Below are 15,607 nucleotides of genomic sequence, written 5' to 3'. Positions count from 1 at the left end.
TATTTACAAATACATGCACACACGCAAGTGTGCTGAGCAGAAGGGTTGAAGAGAAGCTGCAAACAGGAGAAGCAAGGGGCTGGTTCTGGCAGAGCTGGCTTATTTAAATGCAAGTCAAGCAAGGAAGAAGAGGATGGTTTCAGTTTCCCATATAAGGTCATTGGACACTTCTTGTTGACCAAATAAGGCCTGACCTTTTGACTCTGCCAAACACTTAAGAAAATGATTTGTTACCATGGATACCTGGTGTCTCTGTGACTTGCTTCTTGTAGCACAAAAATGAGATACCAACAAGACCCACATACAATAACTGGATCCAAAGAGACATGTGTGCACGCATAGGAAAGAACTATATATACCACCAGAAATTTCAAGCTGGGTCTGCCATAGTGGTTCACTTGCTTCAAAGACAAGTTGCTCCCTTTTCTTTTTTTTCTTTTAATAAATAATTTGTTTAAAACATTTAAATAACAGAATAAATAGCTACATAAAAGGAAACAAAAAGGTAGAAAAAGGTATGGTGGATGGAAGAAATATCAGCAAATAAACAAGGATTTATAATTATCATAAAATTTAAAAGTCATTAATTGATTATTTCATTAATTGGTTAATTCATTAAATGTATAGAACTAGGATCATTATATCATCTTAACAAAAAACTTTAAATCTCTATAAAATTCTAAACCTGAATATTGATATCACCGCTATTTGTCATCGTTCCAGAAATAGACGCACATAATCATATAAAAGAAAGAAAAGGAAAAAAGGGGGGGGGATTGAAAAAAAAATAAAAAAGGAGAAAAATCAGTAAATATAATATTAAGTTCTAAACTCCCTTCCATTGTGCCTGACTGGTGATTGCATCAAAATATTTTGTCAGCCCCTCAAGATAGACCAGACTAGGAAACCAAAGTTATGTACGCTAATACTACTTTTATTACACGTCTATAGTGACAGAATCTTGCAAGACTGAATGTGCTTTCCCCCTCCTTCCCTTTATCTTCATGAGAACTAGGGAGGGTCTTGTTTGAAAAGCTTTCTTCTGTTCCTTACAGTTATTCCTTCTTCCCATTACATACTTGTAAACATTGAAGTTGCTTTGGTTACCTGCTCCAAAGACACGTTGCTCCCTTTCTCAAGATCAGTAAGTTTCTTTAGAACTAGGCAGTGCTGAAGTGAGTACAAAAGGGGGGAGAGAATGTTAGGAGACTTACATTTGCAGGAAGTCAGGTGGCATGCTTTTAAGCATATCCTGTTCTGAACTGCTTGGAGATAGGATAAGAGGTGAGTAATCTTAAGAAAGTCACTAGAAGAAAAGATTACACTGAGGTAACATAGCTGTTATTGGCTTGCGATGCAAACCGCAAATGGGTTTCAGAGATGGAGGTGCCCCAAGGGTCTAAAGATGCATGTACCATCTTGATCCCTGAAGATTGATCCACCTGCAATGCTGCCTGGTAGCTGCGCTGTAATCTGCAGCCTAACCTTTGAGGAAAGGCATCTAAAAGCAGAACGAATAGCCGAGTGTCAGGGCCAGCCTCGTACCGAATAAGACACGGACTCACTTAATAGGGATTAAGGATTTCCGGTTTATTGAAACGGTACTGACAGAGAGAAAAACGGGAATGGGGGTGTGGTGGCATGGGGTCCTGTTTATACCCTCTTGCCTGACCCCGGGCTCCTCCACCCTCCATTGACCCCACTCCCCTTGATGGGGTTTGGGATGGTTGGTTGGGCGTTTTCCCGGCTGCCGTCTTTGTCCTCTTGCCACAGGTGCGCCCTCCAGGGCATCATGCGTGGGTTCTTCTGTGCCATTGATTCTTATCTGCATCACCTTGTGAGGTCCTCCCATTGAGTTGTAGATCCATTCCTGGGTGTGGGTGCTTTGGGTGATTAGTTTGAAGGTTGATTTAATCATCTCCTTCCTCTCTTTTCTGGTGATCATGATCCACGTTGTGAGGCTCTTTGTGCCTTGCAACGGGGTCATGACACCGAGCCCATATCCCTCAATGCAGGCAACAGTCGGAATTCTCTAGCTTTAAAGGCTCATGGGCCAGAAGAACAAATAAGCACCAAGAGATAAGTGGCATGTGGTCATGACCCCTTGGATGCATAGATGTGCTTTCCTACACAAGGGTTGGTATGAATGGAAGATAATAAATTAAAAGCGATGCTGCTTGAAATCTTTTGAGGAAGAGGGAAATGAATGCGCCAAATAAACTAAGGAGAATGGATTGTTTTCTGCCTGGATCCTCATCTTTCTTCAGGGTGTTGTGCTTAACTCCATTAGTAAGAACCCAAATACCTGATGGAAGCTGGCTGCTATATTAGCCTGCCCATGAACTCACCTGCTTGGGCTTTCTCTGGCTGTCCAAAATCTTGGAAACTGTCTCTTCATAACATGATCTTTTTGGCAGTATAATAAAAAGGCAAATAACCTTTTTTCTTATTATTCTTTAAATAGTTTGAATGTGTTTCTTGCAGCTTACCGTTACAGCTTTTATTGTTTAATGTTAAATATTTCTTTTGTGGGGTTTCTTTTTTTCATTTGATAATTTGTACATTGCCCTGAAACTAACAAAGAGGGGCAATACAGAAACGTTATAATATATAAATGCACACACATACACACACAAAGACAGCTGTGCAAATTCTGGTGCTTAAGCTGATTTTGGCATTTGGTGTAGGTGGCAAGTTAAGCTGAAGAAGACACCCTGGAGGAGGTTCCAAAAATGTATACTATTTTTAAAGGCATCATTTAATGTTGGGCTTGCAAACTGTTACTGCAGTGCCTGCAACAGTAGCTGGAATGCTCCAGAACCTGGATATTAGCCTTCATGTGCAAGGCCAGGGTTTATTCAGAGGCCAGGAATGTAAAAAGCAACTACCTGTTCTTAGAGCCCCATTGTTCAATATGAAAGGGTGCATTGGAGAAGTAAGGATGCATAATGGAATGGGCTTCATAATAACAGCTATAATAACAGCTTAGATTTATCTATGGTTACCTTTCAGTTAATTCTCTTTACGTCCTCTTGCTACAGATCCTGTCCTCTTCCTTCATGTTTGCTTCCCATAGACGATATGCCTTCTTTTTTCTGGGTACCATTCAACAACTAGCATTAAAGTTGGATGGTAGTAGAAATAATAGAAATAAGAACCAGTATTAGGAGTACACATGTACTGTAGGCATGCCCTCTGGTAACAGGCTGTGCTATGCCTCTTCCTGTTTAAGGAACTATCACACCCCAGAGAGAATATCAGTACTATTCATATCACATTGGGGGAACTTATTAGCAGCTTGGAATGTAGTGATTCTTCTTTTCTCATGGGATATAGGGAGTCTGTCCACCTTTTGATCTGCAGTGAATTTTTAAGAAGCTCAAAGCCAGCTAATGGTGATACTGTTGAAATGGTGACCTGCCTGCCTGCCTGCCTGCCTGCCTGCCTGCCTGCCTGCCTGCCTGCCTGCCTGCCTTTTTTGCTTACTCCATTTCCCCAAAAGAGCTAAAGTAGGTATACTGTAGGGTCAGGGAAAGAAAAACAATAATTAAAATGTTTCAGCTGAAGTTTGAACCAATGATGTTCTAGGCACAGATATCCCATATGAGGGCAATGAATCCCAGGGTTGGTGTGTTGATAGATATACATTTCATATGTGTCATGTGAAGTGAACAGAGCATGCATCAGCCTGAGACTCATTCCATAGTGAGTCTCCAGTATGGCAGGTAGGTGCAATATATACCACATAGTGTGACACAGTTTCATCATAAAACATCAGTGGCAGTCCCAGTTGTCCTTGCATCAGAAGTGGTATCTTTGGAACAAGGGCTTGTTTAAAGGTCCACCTGCTTTAAAAGAATTTCTCCATTGGATTTAAAACCAGGAGAAAGAATTCAGCCTGCGTGAAGGTCACAGCACAGTCTCTTGGTAAGGGATGTTTTATACAGTGGGTCAAAATGGGGTGGTTTGTGTTGACCATGCGTGAGTTTCCCTAGTTTCTTTGTAATAATGAAATACATGTGAATCCAACAGATCTTTGAAACAGGCATTGGACTGTACCAAACAGAGCCTCAGAATATTTATTGACCTGGAGGAAACTGTTAAAACAGCCCAGGCCTGGCTACAGGCTGGTAGGCTCTACTACCAAATGCAAGAGACTGAACTTGTGGAAATGTATTTACAGGTACCTAAAAATGTTATTTTATATGTTTGTATCCTGCTGGCATGGGACTTGGCCCTTTTTCGTAGCTGTAGCTTTTTACCTAACCACTTTGTAAAAGATGGTTGCAAAACTGTGATTTCAATCATTGAAAAACATAAATCTCTTGACTGCTGGGGGAAAAATAATTGCCTTGACATCTTTAAAAAGTATGAATTTTCATCTGTGTCTGGCACACGAGGATGCTGAGTCAGTGTCTAGCAATACAAGCAGCACTAACCATGGCAGTAAATATCCCTCTAGCTAATAGACTGGATCTTGGCTGAACAGAAGACCTTCTGCATTGCATATGTGCAGGTTTTATGCTCAAAGCTTTACACAAAAAATGCAATTACATATTGCACGCTGATAAATGATCATCCTAATATTTTATCCTGAAAATCTATGACTTGTGTTCATTGATTTAATATTGTGAATTATTCTTAATTGTGGTATTAGAAACTGTTCTACTTGTGGGTGTAGAATTCAGATTTATAAGATTTATACATTTGCTTTTGTAGTGTGGTGGGTTAAGAGATTTGAGTGCTAAAAAGTAAGAGGGGGTTGAACAGAAGGGCATTACAGTGATACACATCAAACTACAAAAAAAGGAGAACTGAATGTTATGAAGTAAAATAAGGGGGTATAAAATCCTGAGCAATGGGGATCTCATCCTATGGAGATATTTTTGAATTTTTTGCATACCTATTTCCCACTTTTCCCTTCAGAATTATAAGGTCTCTGTAAATTGAAGTAAAAAATTGTCATGAAGTTCTTCTGTATTTTGTTATGTATAACAGCCTCAAAATATATGCAGCTAAACTGAAGTGTCTTGAGCAAACATGCCTTCACCCTTTTTCCAGGATGCCATTGCCTCAGCTGTTAACCTCACTGGTTCCTCTTTTCAGGCATCCATAGAGACAGCCCTGAAACCCAAAGAGCTGCACCTGGCCATGGGATTGTACGAAGAAGCAGGAGATGTCTTCTTCAATGGGACCAAGAACAGACATCAGGCAGTGGAATATTACAGGGTACCAACTACAAGATTTATTTGTATCAACATCTCTAGAGGTTGCCAGTACTGGGTGTTTCTAACATTGATGGAAAGAAACCGTGCAGAAATAGAAAGTGGAAAAAGAGGTGTGTGTCAGACAGAGATCATGGGGAAAATCTGCCAACCCATTCCAGTGTTTCCTTCAACATGCCACTGTTGCTGGCTGCAACTAAGCATACTGGAATCTGGGGCTATAGTTAGGCATGGAAGTGAAGGTCAGAGGACCACTGATGTTGTGACTGCCAATTGTGGAAGCAAGGTGGTGATGAGGAATTTTCTTGCTGTTGCTCTCTGCGTATCATCCGTTTATGTTATTCATGCGTTCATGATAGAGCACATGATTTGACTGCAAAAGGTCACTGGTTCAATCCCTGATACCTTCAGGTAATAATACTGGAAAAACACCTTCTTAGAAAGCTGGAGAGCTACTGCTGCTGATGGCTAGGGTCAAAAATGCAGTCCAGTGCAGCTGTGACATTCGACAGCTTAATGGTGGTCCTTGCAAGAAGTGTCTCTCCCATGCTGTGCTGACAGATGCATTCTAAAAACCTTATTTAATTGTCTTTAACTATGAAGTAGCAAGGAGATGTTTCTTTTTCTTGTGTGTTTTTTCCCTCTCTTAATAACAAAAACCTTACCATCTCTTTTTAAGTGTTTGAAACACTAACAAAGTTTTTTTTTTAAAAAGAAGAAAGAAAGAAAAGAGAAAATGTCTAGCCCTTTCATCTTTAAAAGTAAGAAATGAACATTTTAAAAAAATTACCCACTCCCTGACAGATATCAAATCTATAATGGGCTGATTGATCCAATGAGTAGCCTTTTCTTTCATATTAAACAGTGTGTGCAAACTGTATTGAATTTATAGTGACAGAAGGTTTTAATTTAGCTGAATTAAATAGACCCAAATCAGTTTCTAGGCAAAAGCCACATGGGCAGACATCCAGTTGCAGAAAACAAGCAAACAAAAAGCAGAATGATACCAGGTTCATCTAAAGTTCAAGAGAGGGTAAAATAAGAGTCCACCAAAGTTACATTTATTCTTATTACCTATTATAAAATGATAGACCTAAAAACTATGAGGTGTGTTCATTTCAGTTATAAGAAAAAGATGCCATGGAAAACGACGATCAAAGAGACTGAATGCATGGTCATGTCTTCTTTGCTTTGCATGACCTCTCTGAGAGGCTATTTTATAGCAAGGACACATTGTTGGCTGCAGGGGGAGGATGGATGGTAGGAAGTTATGAAACCACATGACAAATTGTTTGATGTTTTTGCCAGGGAGGAGCTATACCTTTGGCCAGGAAACTGAGAGACACACAAACGGAGTTGAGAGTGTTCAACAAGCTAGCTGAACTGCAAATTGGGCTCCGCAATTATGAAAATGCTTTGGAATTTGCTACCTTAGCAGTGAGACTCAGCGTGGATGTAGGTAGGAAGGAATCAGGGTTTATAACACAGGAATATCTAAGCCATGTTCTGAAAGTTGTCAATGATCTGTGAGTACAAAAATAAGCACCACACATCTCTTAGAAGCTGCTGTTACACAAGTCAATTTAAAATACTCAAGTTGGCATCAGTAAATGTTTAAAAGGCACAAAATCCCATCACAAAGGTAAGTAGACATTTATTATACTTGACTTAATTTAGAATCAAAGAAATGTTCTTCACCGATTTTGTGAATTCACAGCTACCAGGGAAAAATTGCCAAATAAATTTAACCTTCCTCAGATAAAGCCTTCCGATGTACCAGCCAGAGACGACTCAGTGACAATTGTACAAGACTTTGGTTGTTTGTAGAATACAATATTGTTAACATTGATGTTGCAGCCAATAGCCTAGAAATTCTTAGCTGAAAGCAACTGGAATCCTATCATTTTGGTGAGTGTCATGTTCACAGGACAAGGATAATTGAAATAATCCTATGTGTTCCTATCCAGTGGATTATTTCAGTCATCCTTGTCACTTTCTCAGTCTTCATTTTGTTGAGTAACTGCTCACCATGGGACAATGTGTATTCTTTCTCAGAATAGAACATTTCTGTATGAGTTTTTGAAGGTGGCATGTCCAGTTTCATCTCAGTGAAATTTAATAGTCTATATCATATTTCAGGCAAGGAATCTGTCATTCAACTTTCATTTCTGCTATGAATGGTTGTGTCTATAGACACAATGTATGCACATTTTTCAAGATTGCAGCTCATGGAGTGTTTAATGCCTACGACATGAAATTGACATTTCTTCCCAATCAGATTAAATTTATTGAATTTACAGTTATCACTGTAAAACTTTTCAACATGCAGGATTGGCACTGCACATTAACTTCTGGGAGAAGAAAAAAGTGGTGGCAAGGGTGGTGCAATCTTCACAAATCATAGGACCTGGGCAGAAAACAATTGTAATGGTGCTGCTCTAGGATTGGAGTACATGATCTTTTGGGGCTGTCGGAGGAAGGGGCGAGTTACAAATGCTGCAGCCTTCACAATCACCAGATGGTCATTCATGCCATTTTAATAGATTAAAATGACACTTTTCTTGTTCCAGGAGATCATCTGCAAGAATTGGTTGCCTTTCATCGGCTGGCAACTGTATATTATTTTCTGCAAATGTATGAAATGGCTGAAGACTGCTACCTGAGGACACTGTCTCTGCGTTCACCAGAATTGCAAGGGGTTCAAGAAGCTATATATTATTCCAAGGTTTACTGCCGACTGGGAGATCTCACTCTGCATAAATTAAAGGTGAAAGACAGCATCTGTGATTGCATTTTAGTAAAGATGCTCTGATTAGATTTACCTTGCACTCAAAAATGAAGGTATTCAGCATTTTGTGAAAATATTGAATGTCCTCTTGCATTTTTTGCTCCAGTGTCAACGTTCCATCTTCTGGACCTCCAAGTCACTTGGTTTAGTTAATACTCTTTCCGTTTACAAAAGGAATGTACTATCTATAATCAGGCTGATGGCTAGATTTTGGCCTTTGAATGACAAATCAGAGGGATTTGCTCCAAAACTAGGACAAAAGCTAAATTTTATATTATTTCAGTTAAGTCGAGCTACTATGATCCCTTCTCATATATTTAATAATCCCCTCATTTTCTTTCAAACTAAAATAACCATTTGGCTACATTTTGTTTTTTTGTTTTTCTTATAAGAATTTTATCAAGTTTCAAACAAAGATAGAAGCTACAGAAAACCAAAAAAACTACAAAGGAAAAAAAGAAAAAAAAACCTAAAGTGTAGAAACACAAGAGAAAAATATTTCAAAATTACAAAAAGAGGTGACTTCTGACTTTTAACAGCAAGAATATACAACAATTTTCCATAATCAATCCTTTGCTCTATATTAAACCAAAATCACCTTATTTCTATAAGTCATGCCATTGGCACATTATAAAAATCACTAAATACAGTTGCTCCCTCCCTTTGTATTTATAAGGGAAAAAAAATTAAAATCCCTTCTCACCCGTATGGGTGGTATATGTCTTCCTCAACCTCAGGTCCTCTACCAGAGGCCTGGGAGTTTGAAGGTTCTGCACAGTATCTTAGCTGTTCCAAGCACTGCATTCTTCTGGACAGAGAGCTCTGATGTTGTTCCTGGGATCTGTTGGAGCCACTCTCCCAGCTTGGGGGTCACAGCCCCAAGTGCCCCTACTACCACTGGGACCACTTTGGCCTTCACTTTCCACATCCTCTCTAGTTCCTCCTTCAGGCCCTGGTCTGAAGCTTCTCACACGCCTTCTTCCTGATGTTGCTGTCACTTGGCACCACTACATCTATCACCACCACTGTCTTCTGGTCCTTGTCTACTACCATGATGTCTAGTTGATTGGCCAGTACCTGCCTGTCTGTCTGGATCTGGAAGTCCCACAGGATCTTAGTCCTGTCATTCTCCACAACCTTCTGTGGAATCTCCCATCTGGACTTGGGAGGGTCTAGCCCATACACTGTGCAGATGTTCCTGTACACAATGCCAGCTACTTGGTTGTGCTGTTCAGTGTATGCTGTTCCTGCCTGCATCTTACACCCTGCTACTATATACTGGACTGTCTCTGAGGCCTCTCTACACAGTCTGCACCTCAGGTCCTGCCTAGTGTGGTAAACCCCTGCTTCTATGGATCTGGTGCTTAGCGCCTGTTCTTGTGCTGCTATGATCAGTGCCTCAGTGCTGTCTTTTTGTCCATCCCTTTCCAACCACTGGTAGGATTTCCCAGTGTCAGCCACCTCAGCTATCTGTCGATGGTACATCCCATACAGGGTCTTGTCTTGCCATGGCACTTCTTCTGCTTAATCTTCCTTCCATGTCTGCTGCTGCCTCGGGCAATCTCTCAACAGCTCATCTTTTGGTGCCATCTTAATGATGTACTCCTGGATGCTCTGGGTCTCATCCAGGACAGTGGCTTGGATGCTCACCAAACCCTGCCCTCCCTCTTTCTGTCAGGTGTACAATCTCTGGGTGTTGGACTTGGGGTGGAAGCCTCCGTACATTGTGAGGAGCTTCCAGGTCTTCATATCAGCAGCCTCCAGCCGCTTTAAATACACACACACACAGACACCTCCTAATCAATTCCACCCCCAAAGATAACATTTATTTAATTATTTCCTTCCTACTACTTTTCTATACGTTCCTGTCTACTATAATAAAGATCAAACTAAAAAACATATAAATTGTCTGCCATTGTATTTGATAATACAACAATTTTAATAATCTTGATCATATTAAACCCAAAACCATCCAAATAGATATTTTTTATTATACCTTAATAATCTTAATCCAAATCGGTAAAGATAAATGAAATCAGCCAAACCCTAAAAGCAATTCAGATAAATATTCTTAAACCCTTATCCCACTTCAAAATATACCAGAGCATTTACATACCCCCACAATGGGCACAGAGCTTTTTTCTTAAAAAAAATTGAACAGCCCAATTCCCCCCCTCAAAATCTTTGACTTCTCTTCAGGAGACCTCCCATACATAATAACCCCTTCCTTCCCATGGCGTTCCACCAGAAGATCAATTTCACTTGTGGCTTGCAACTTGATCTCTCCCTTTAATTTCTTCAAGTTGACTATCTGATTTTCATCCAGCATTTCAACAGAAATTCCAATCTCACTCTTAGAAGAGACATTTCTGTCACTGTTAAATTCCTCAGTTTCATCCATGACATCCCGAACCAGATGACACATTTTAGACCTCATATTTTTCACAATGTCCTGAATGCCTTGCATAAAAACTTGGTAGGAATCAGAAAGAATTTGTTTAAAATCTTGGTGGAAGTCAGAGAAAGTCTGTTTAAAATCCTCCATGTCTCAAGCTGTAGATTATGGCGCCCCCTAGGAGCTTAACTACTGAAAGGCAAAGGTATGAAAGAATTCCAGAATGTGTTTACATAAGTGAAAGTGAGATATGCAGACAGTTCCCCAGGGAAAGTAGAAGCAGAAAACTGAAAGTTCAAAACAGCCAATTCAACGTGTAGGAAAATGCTAATATCTTCAAATTTAGTACAAGAATAATAACGGGGACAATTATTTACTCTCAATCCTCCTTAATATTTAGATGGAAAACAAAGTCCAAAACTTAAAAAGAATTTTTAAAAAAATTGATCCCCAAAATAACAATAAGCAGCAAGAGAAAGCCTCTCTTAGGGTACGCATACTTAAAAGAAATGTAAATTGGGTGACTTAGAAATGGGGTGGCCAGTCTTAGTGTCCCTTTGAGGCTACAGTGCAGCTTGGAAATGGTGACATCCCAGCCCCCTGGCTGCTCTTACCAGTCGAACGCGAACACTGTTTGTGATTTTCTGGCTGCAAGCAGCCATCTGGAGGACAGAGGGGGTGATTCCAGGTGTTTTCCTTTTTCTGGAAAAACACTTCTGGGCTTCAGGAAAAACCTGCCTGAGCCTGAAAAAACTGCCACATTGTCAGTTCTGCCCACTGAGCCCACAGGTACAGCTGTTCAGTCTGTCGTGTCCCCACCAGAAGTCCCATTTGGTTGCGTTTTGTAGTACAGCAACCAGATCTAGAATACAAATATCCAAGGAATCACTAGATGTCAGCAAAATCCTAGACTTTTCTGAACCTCTTTCCTGCCATCTAATGGTTGTCTGAGGTTTTTCTGTCCAAATTTGATAAGCTGTTCTTTGGAAGGGGCTCTGGAAGCTTCATAGACAGCTTGGAAGAACTACACATGGCTTGGGGTGCAGGCTGTGCAACTGTGGTTTACGACATGCCATCCTGTTGCTTCTACTTTGGACACCCTCCTTATTTTGTCCTGCAGTCGCCACTCCCTTTTTAAATACCCTGGCTTTGGATCTATCTTCTGATTTTCAGAAGTTCCACCATGTCCATTGGAAACTTCATATATATTAATTGTACTTCCCAGCAATCAAATCCTCACTCATTTCCTCTGGGTAAGTGGTAAACTGGGAATGCTGCTTGCCACATTCTGCCTCATTATAGCCCAATCTGAAAAACATTGCTTGAGGCACAGGGTTATGCTAGTTTCAAGCTTTCTCTGTTTTTAAAGATTTTTTTTAATGGGGGGAGTCTTTTAGAATCATAACATCATAGAGTTGGAAAAGCCCATTTAAGGTACTAATCTGTACTCATTAATGGCTGAAAGGTTCTTCTAAATTTCTTAGGCAACAGACCCCTTTTCCTTTGATCTCTGCCTTGCTTTCAGCTCTGACTAGAAGTAAATTCCAATGCTTTGCTTTTTATCTCTTTCCTTTTTTTCTCAGGATGAGCAAGATGCAGCCAGTTATTTCTTCTTGGCATTGGCTGCTGCCACTGAGTCTGATGACTACAGTTGGCAAGGCAAGATCCAGTCCAAGTTGGCTCAAATATTTAGTGCTTCCCAAAGAAATAAGAGCCCAAGAGGGTGGACAACGTATCGGGCCCGGTGGTTAAGTGAAGGAAGACATGATGTATGATACGTCTCCTTATAGAGCACACAGCTCTGAAGGAATGGCATTCATCATCTTGCCCCTCTGCCAAGAAAAGAAGAGAATCATTGTTTGGTGCTTCCAGTTCCTTGTGTTTCTGAATGAATAGAAATCCCGTGGACTGTTGTAAACGGATATACGCTTGCCATCCACGAATGTGTCCTGAATGAAAAATCAAGCTCATTTTTGTATCTTATCAGAGGCAGCAACATATAAAGAAGACTTTGTTTACATACATGGGCCTTATTTAAGAGATAAGAGGGTGTAAAAGAGTCAGTTAAAGCAAGATAATGAATGCACAAAGTAGGAGCTGAAAGGGTATGGGAGTGCAGGTTGTCTGCACTAAGAAGTAAGTGGGGATGATCCTTGGAGAGAACACCAGGAGAATGTTCAGCTTGCATCCATTCATCCTCAGTGCCAAAAGGCAAAGTCCCTTTCAAGACAGAGATCAACAGAAACCTCTGACAGATGGAATAAAAGAGGAAGTGAGACAGAAAATGCTGTTGTAGCAAATGTGATTCTTTGCTCCTGTGTATTTCATCAGTTATCTGTGCTTAGACCAGCTAGGGGGCAGAATCCACCCAACCGTGGCTCCTCTCAAAAAGCTAAGCAGGGCCAGATCCATACTTGGTGGGAAGCCAAAATCCCAGGGCTGTAAGCTAGACTATGAAGTAAAAAAAAAGCATCAGAACAAATTGCTTCTATATTATTGCCAAGAAAATAATGCAAGAGATGCACAAAGTCACCAAGTGCCAAATACAACTCAAATACTTATCGGTATTTATATTTATTTTGGTTTCTCACTTACAGTATATCTGTCTCACACTGCAAATAAACTAAATTAAAGTATCCTTTGGAAAAGATGGAACCCAGAATACCATATCCTAAATATGGTTAATTGAGCCCTTCAGAAGGCCCTCCATCCTTTTAATGGGTTGCATTACCAGCTCTCCATTGATCCTGAGGAAGGGAGGAAATGGCTCCTGTGTTCCAGAGAAGGAGCGGCATGACATGAAGCCTCTCAGGAAAGCAGTGATACCTCCATACTCAGCCAGATGTACTAGGCCTCCATACTGCTGGTGGGCGACTACAAAACTGTTCAGTATTTTCAGATTCTTTTCAGTCAGGTATCCTCAGGAAGAGCATGCTTATGACACCACCCTGGCTCTATTTGCTTTGACTCAGGCACTTGCTCTCTGCCCAGCCTACCTCACAGGGTTGTAAAGGATTGTTAACAGACTACAAATGAGATGATCTCTATGCATGCTTGATCTCTTTAAAAGAAAGTCAGAAAATAAAGACACATTTTTTTTGCTCATAAACTATTGACTGTCCTCACAACCAAGAATCAAACATTTGTTTTCAAGCTGTTTTTCAGAATAGAAATGTGCTTTTCAAAACATAGGCAAAAAGAAAGGAAGTAAAATTCTTAGGATGCCTAATGTGCTGGCTTTGAGATGCTAAAGTTTTATAGAACATCTTGTAGCCCCACCAAGTATGTTCAGTTCTAGGTGTTCTTGGTTCCAAATGAAAAGTCAAAGCCAGTTGTCCAGGGCTTCTGGGTGTGGAAATATTTTGATATTTTGCCCAGGGTTAAAAATGGGAAGCTGAATTGAGATAGCCCATTTTTGATGTTGTGTGGTTGGACTGTGTTTCCTTTTAAGCCAGGGTACAAATCATTTGGGGGCCAAAGAGTATATCTGTCTTCTGAATAGCATGCCTGAAAAAAGATCCATAAAAGGAGTGTGGCCAGGATTCCATCTTATTTAATTCAGTTTAAAATTAAATGAATTAACTGTAGATACAGTAATAGAATAACTCCCCAATCCCTGAATTTTTTTCTTTGAAAATTATGATGAGGTGGGAAATTTGGAGCAATTCGGATGCTCAACGGCTTTGGGAAGCAACAGGCTGTGTCCCTCTGCCTTAGATCATTTTCTTCCATGAAGCATTCTTGAAATGGCTTGCCTTGTGGCATTCCTTTAAGATTTTGCTCTTGAAATGAAATGCAGAGCAGACACAACTTCACCTTTTTGTTTTTTTCAAGATATTCTAGAGGAGCTTGTGCATTCATTTCCACGCTGGGATGAATAGGATGTCTCAGCATTTTAGAGCAGACCTGACTCCCCATGCAACAGATAATGAGTGCCAGATCCTGTTTTGAATATTAAGGAAGAAACACAAACCAGTTGCAAGCTTTTTATCTCTCTGTCTACTGGTGAGACCCCTGGGGGACTTCCACTGGCCTGCTTTATGTCTGAATGTTGAACTTTGCAAAGAGGTATGAGTCAAAGTAGTGAAGGACATGTCACAAAGAAACTGGAGAAGTATTCATAAAACAAACAAGGATTGTTTATGAAAATCTTGGTTTTGCCAGCAGCCATCCTGAAGCAGGATAATAATTCTAAATTCTTCCATTATCTACAAAGCATTGCTACAGCCATTCGCAATGACCTCAGAGCAAATGTTGTAGCACCTAAATAACTAAGTATGAGAGGGTCATGGCTCAAAGTTAGACAACGTGTTAGTTATGCAGATGGCTCCAGGCACAGTCTTTATTACCTTGCATGAAAAATGCCTCCAGTTGCAAATCTGAGGATTGTCTGAGAGACCCACCAAGCCACTTCCAGACCTAATGCTAAGCCACAAGAGCTAATGGTCTGATTCTGTGTGACAGCTTCTTCCTATGTTTATATATGATCACTGGTTAAACAGCTTTCAGTGTTTGCTTTTTGCTTGTACCATAGGTCATCTCACCATTAGAGGGCAATAAAGACAACATTTTGAGTTCCTTCAGCCCTTTCAGTCTTTATTAAGAACAAGAGTGTCTTAAGAAATTGATAAGGGTTTCTAAGCAGTCTGAACTTTTAAGACATACCTGTGGCTGGACATGTTGAGTAACATTCTCCAGTTGACATTTTTCTTTACATTTCTCTAAATCCTGTACAAATCAAATTTCCTAATGTATTCCTAATGTTATGCACACAAGCTGAGATTTGTTTTCCTACTCTCATCTGAAAAAAACAAAAAAACAAAAATCCACTGAAATAAAAAGAACCTGCTTCTAAAGAAGCAAAAGAATTAGGCTTTATTGTTTAAGGGAAAATTTTAAAATAATCCATGTTAGATTGGCAAATTTAAGTGATGTGATGGTATAGTATGACTTAAGCTGGAATATGTTATTTGAATAACACTTGTTCTTTGAAAAAATACTGAACCAGTTCAAAAGACTTCATGCCAGCATGCAAAATCTCTTGAGTTTTCTCATTCACACGTGCACATTCCTTTCTCTTCTCCCTTGTATAGAAATGGATTTATTCATTCATTGTATTTCTACCTGCTTTGACTTGTCTGGACAATGGCTGGAATGGTAGTTGGAAATAAAAGGAGAAAAGGCATTTTGCTTTTCTGC

The 15,607-nt window shown here is 40.0% G+C and overlaps 1 protein-coding gene across 1 annotated transcript in view; it reads left to right on the top strand.

Annotated features, from left to right (window-relative positions):
- Window positions 1-14,991, top strand: part of SH3TC2 (SH3 domain and tetratricopeptide repeats 2) — a 41,436-nt gene extending 26,445 nt beyond the window's left edge. Inside the window, exons 14-18 of the mRNA XM_063292406.1 lie at window positions 4,033-4,183; window positions 5,107-5,229; window positions 6,534-6,684; window positions 7,796-7,992; window positions 11,992-14,991. Of these exons, the coding sequence (XP_063148476.1) occupies window positions 4,033-4,183; window positions 5,107-5,229; window positions 6,534-6,684; window positions 7,796-7,992; window positions 11,992-12,183 (814 nt within the window). The 3' untranslated portion in view covers window positions 12,184-14,991. The remainder of the gene's footprint in view (window positions 1-4,032; window positions 4,184-5,106; window positions 5,230-6,533; window positions 6,685-7,795; window positions 7,993-11,991) is intronic.
- The last annotated feature ends 616 nt before the right edge of the window (window positions 14,992-15,607 follow it).

The sequence above is a fragment of the Candoia aspera genome, chromosome 2 (assembly GCF_035149785.1).
Source record: "Candoia aspera isolate rCanAsp1 chromosome 2, rCanAsp1.hap2, whole genome shotgun sequence".
NCBI classification, from domain to species: Eukaryota; Metazoa; Chordata; class Lepidosauria; order Squamata; family Boidae; genus Candoia; species Candoia aspera.
This window is presented reverse-complemented; position numbering and strand designations above follow the sequence as displayed.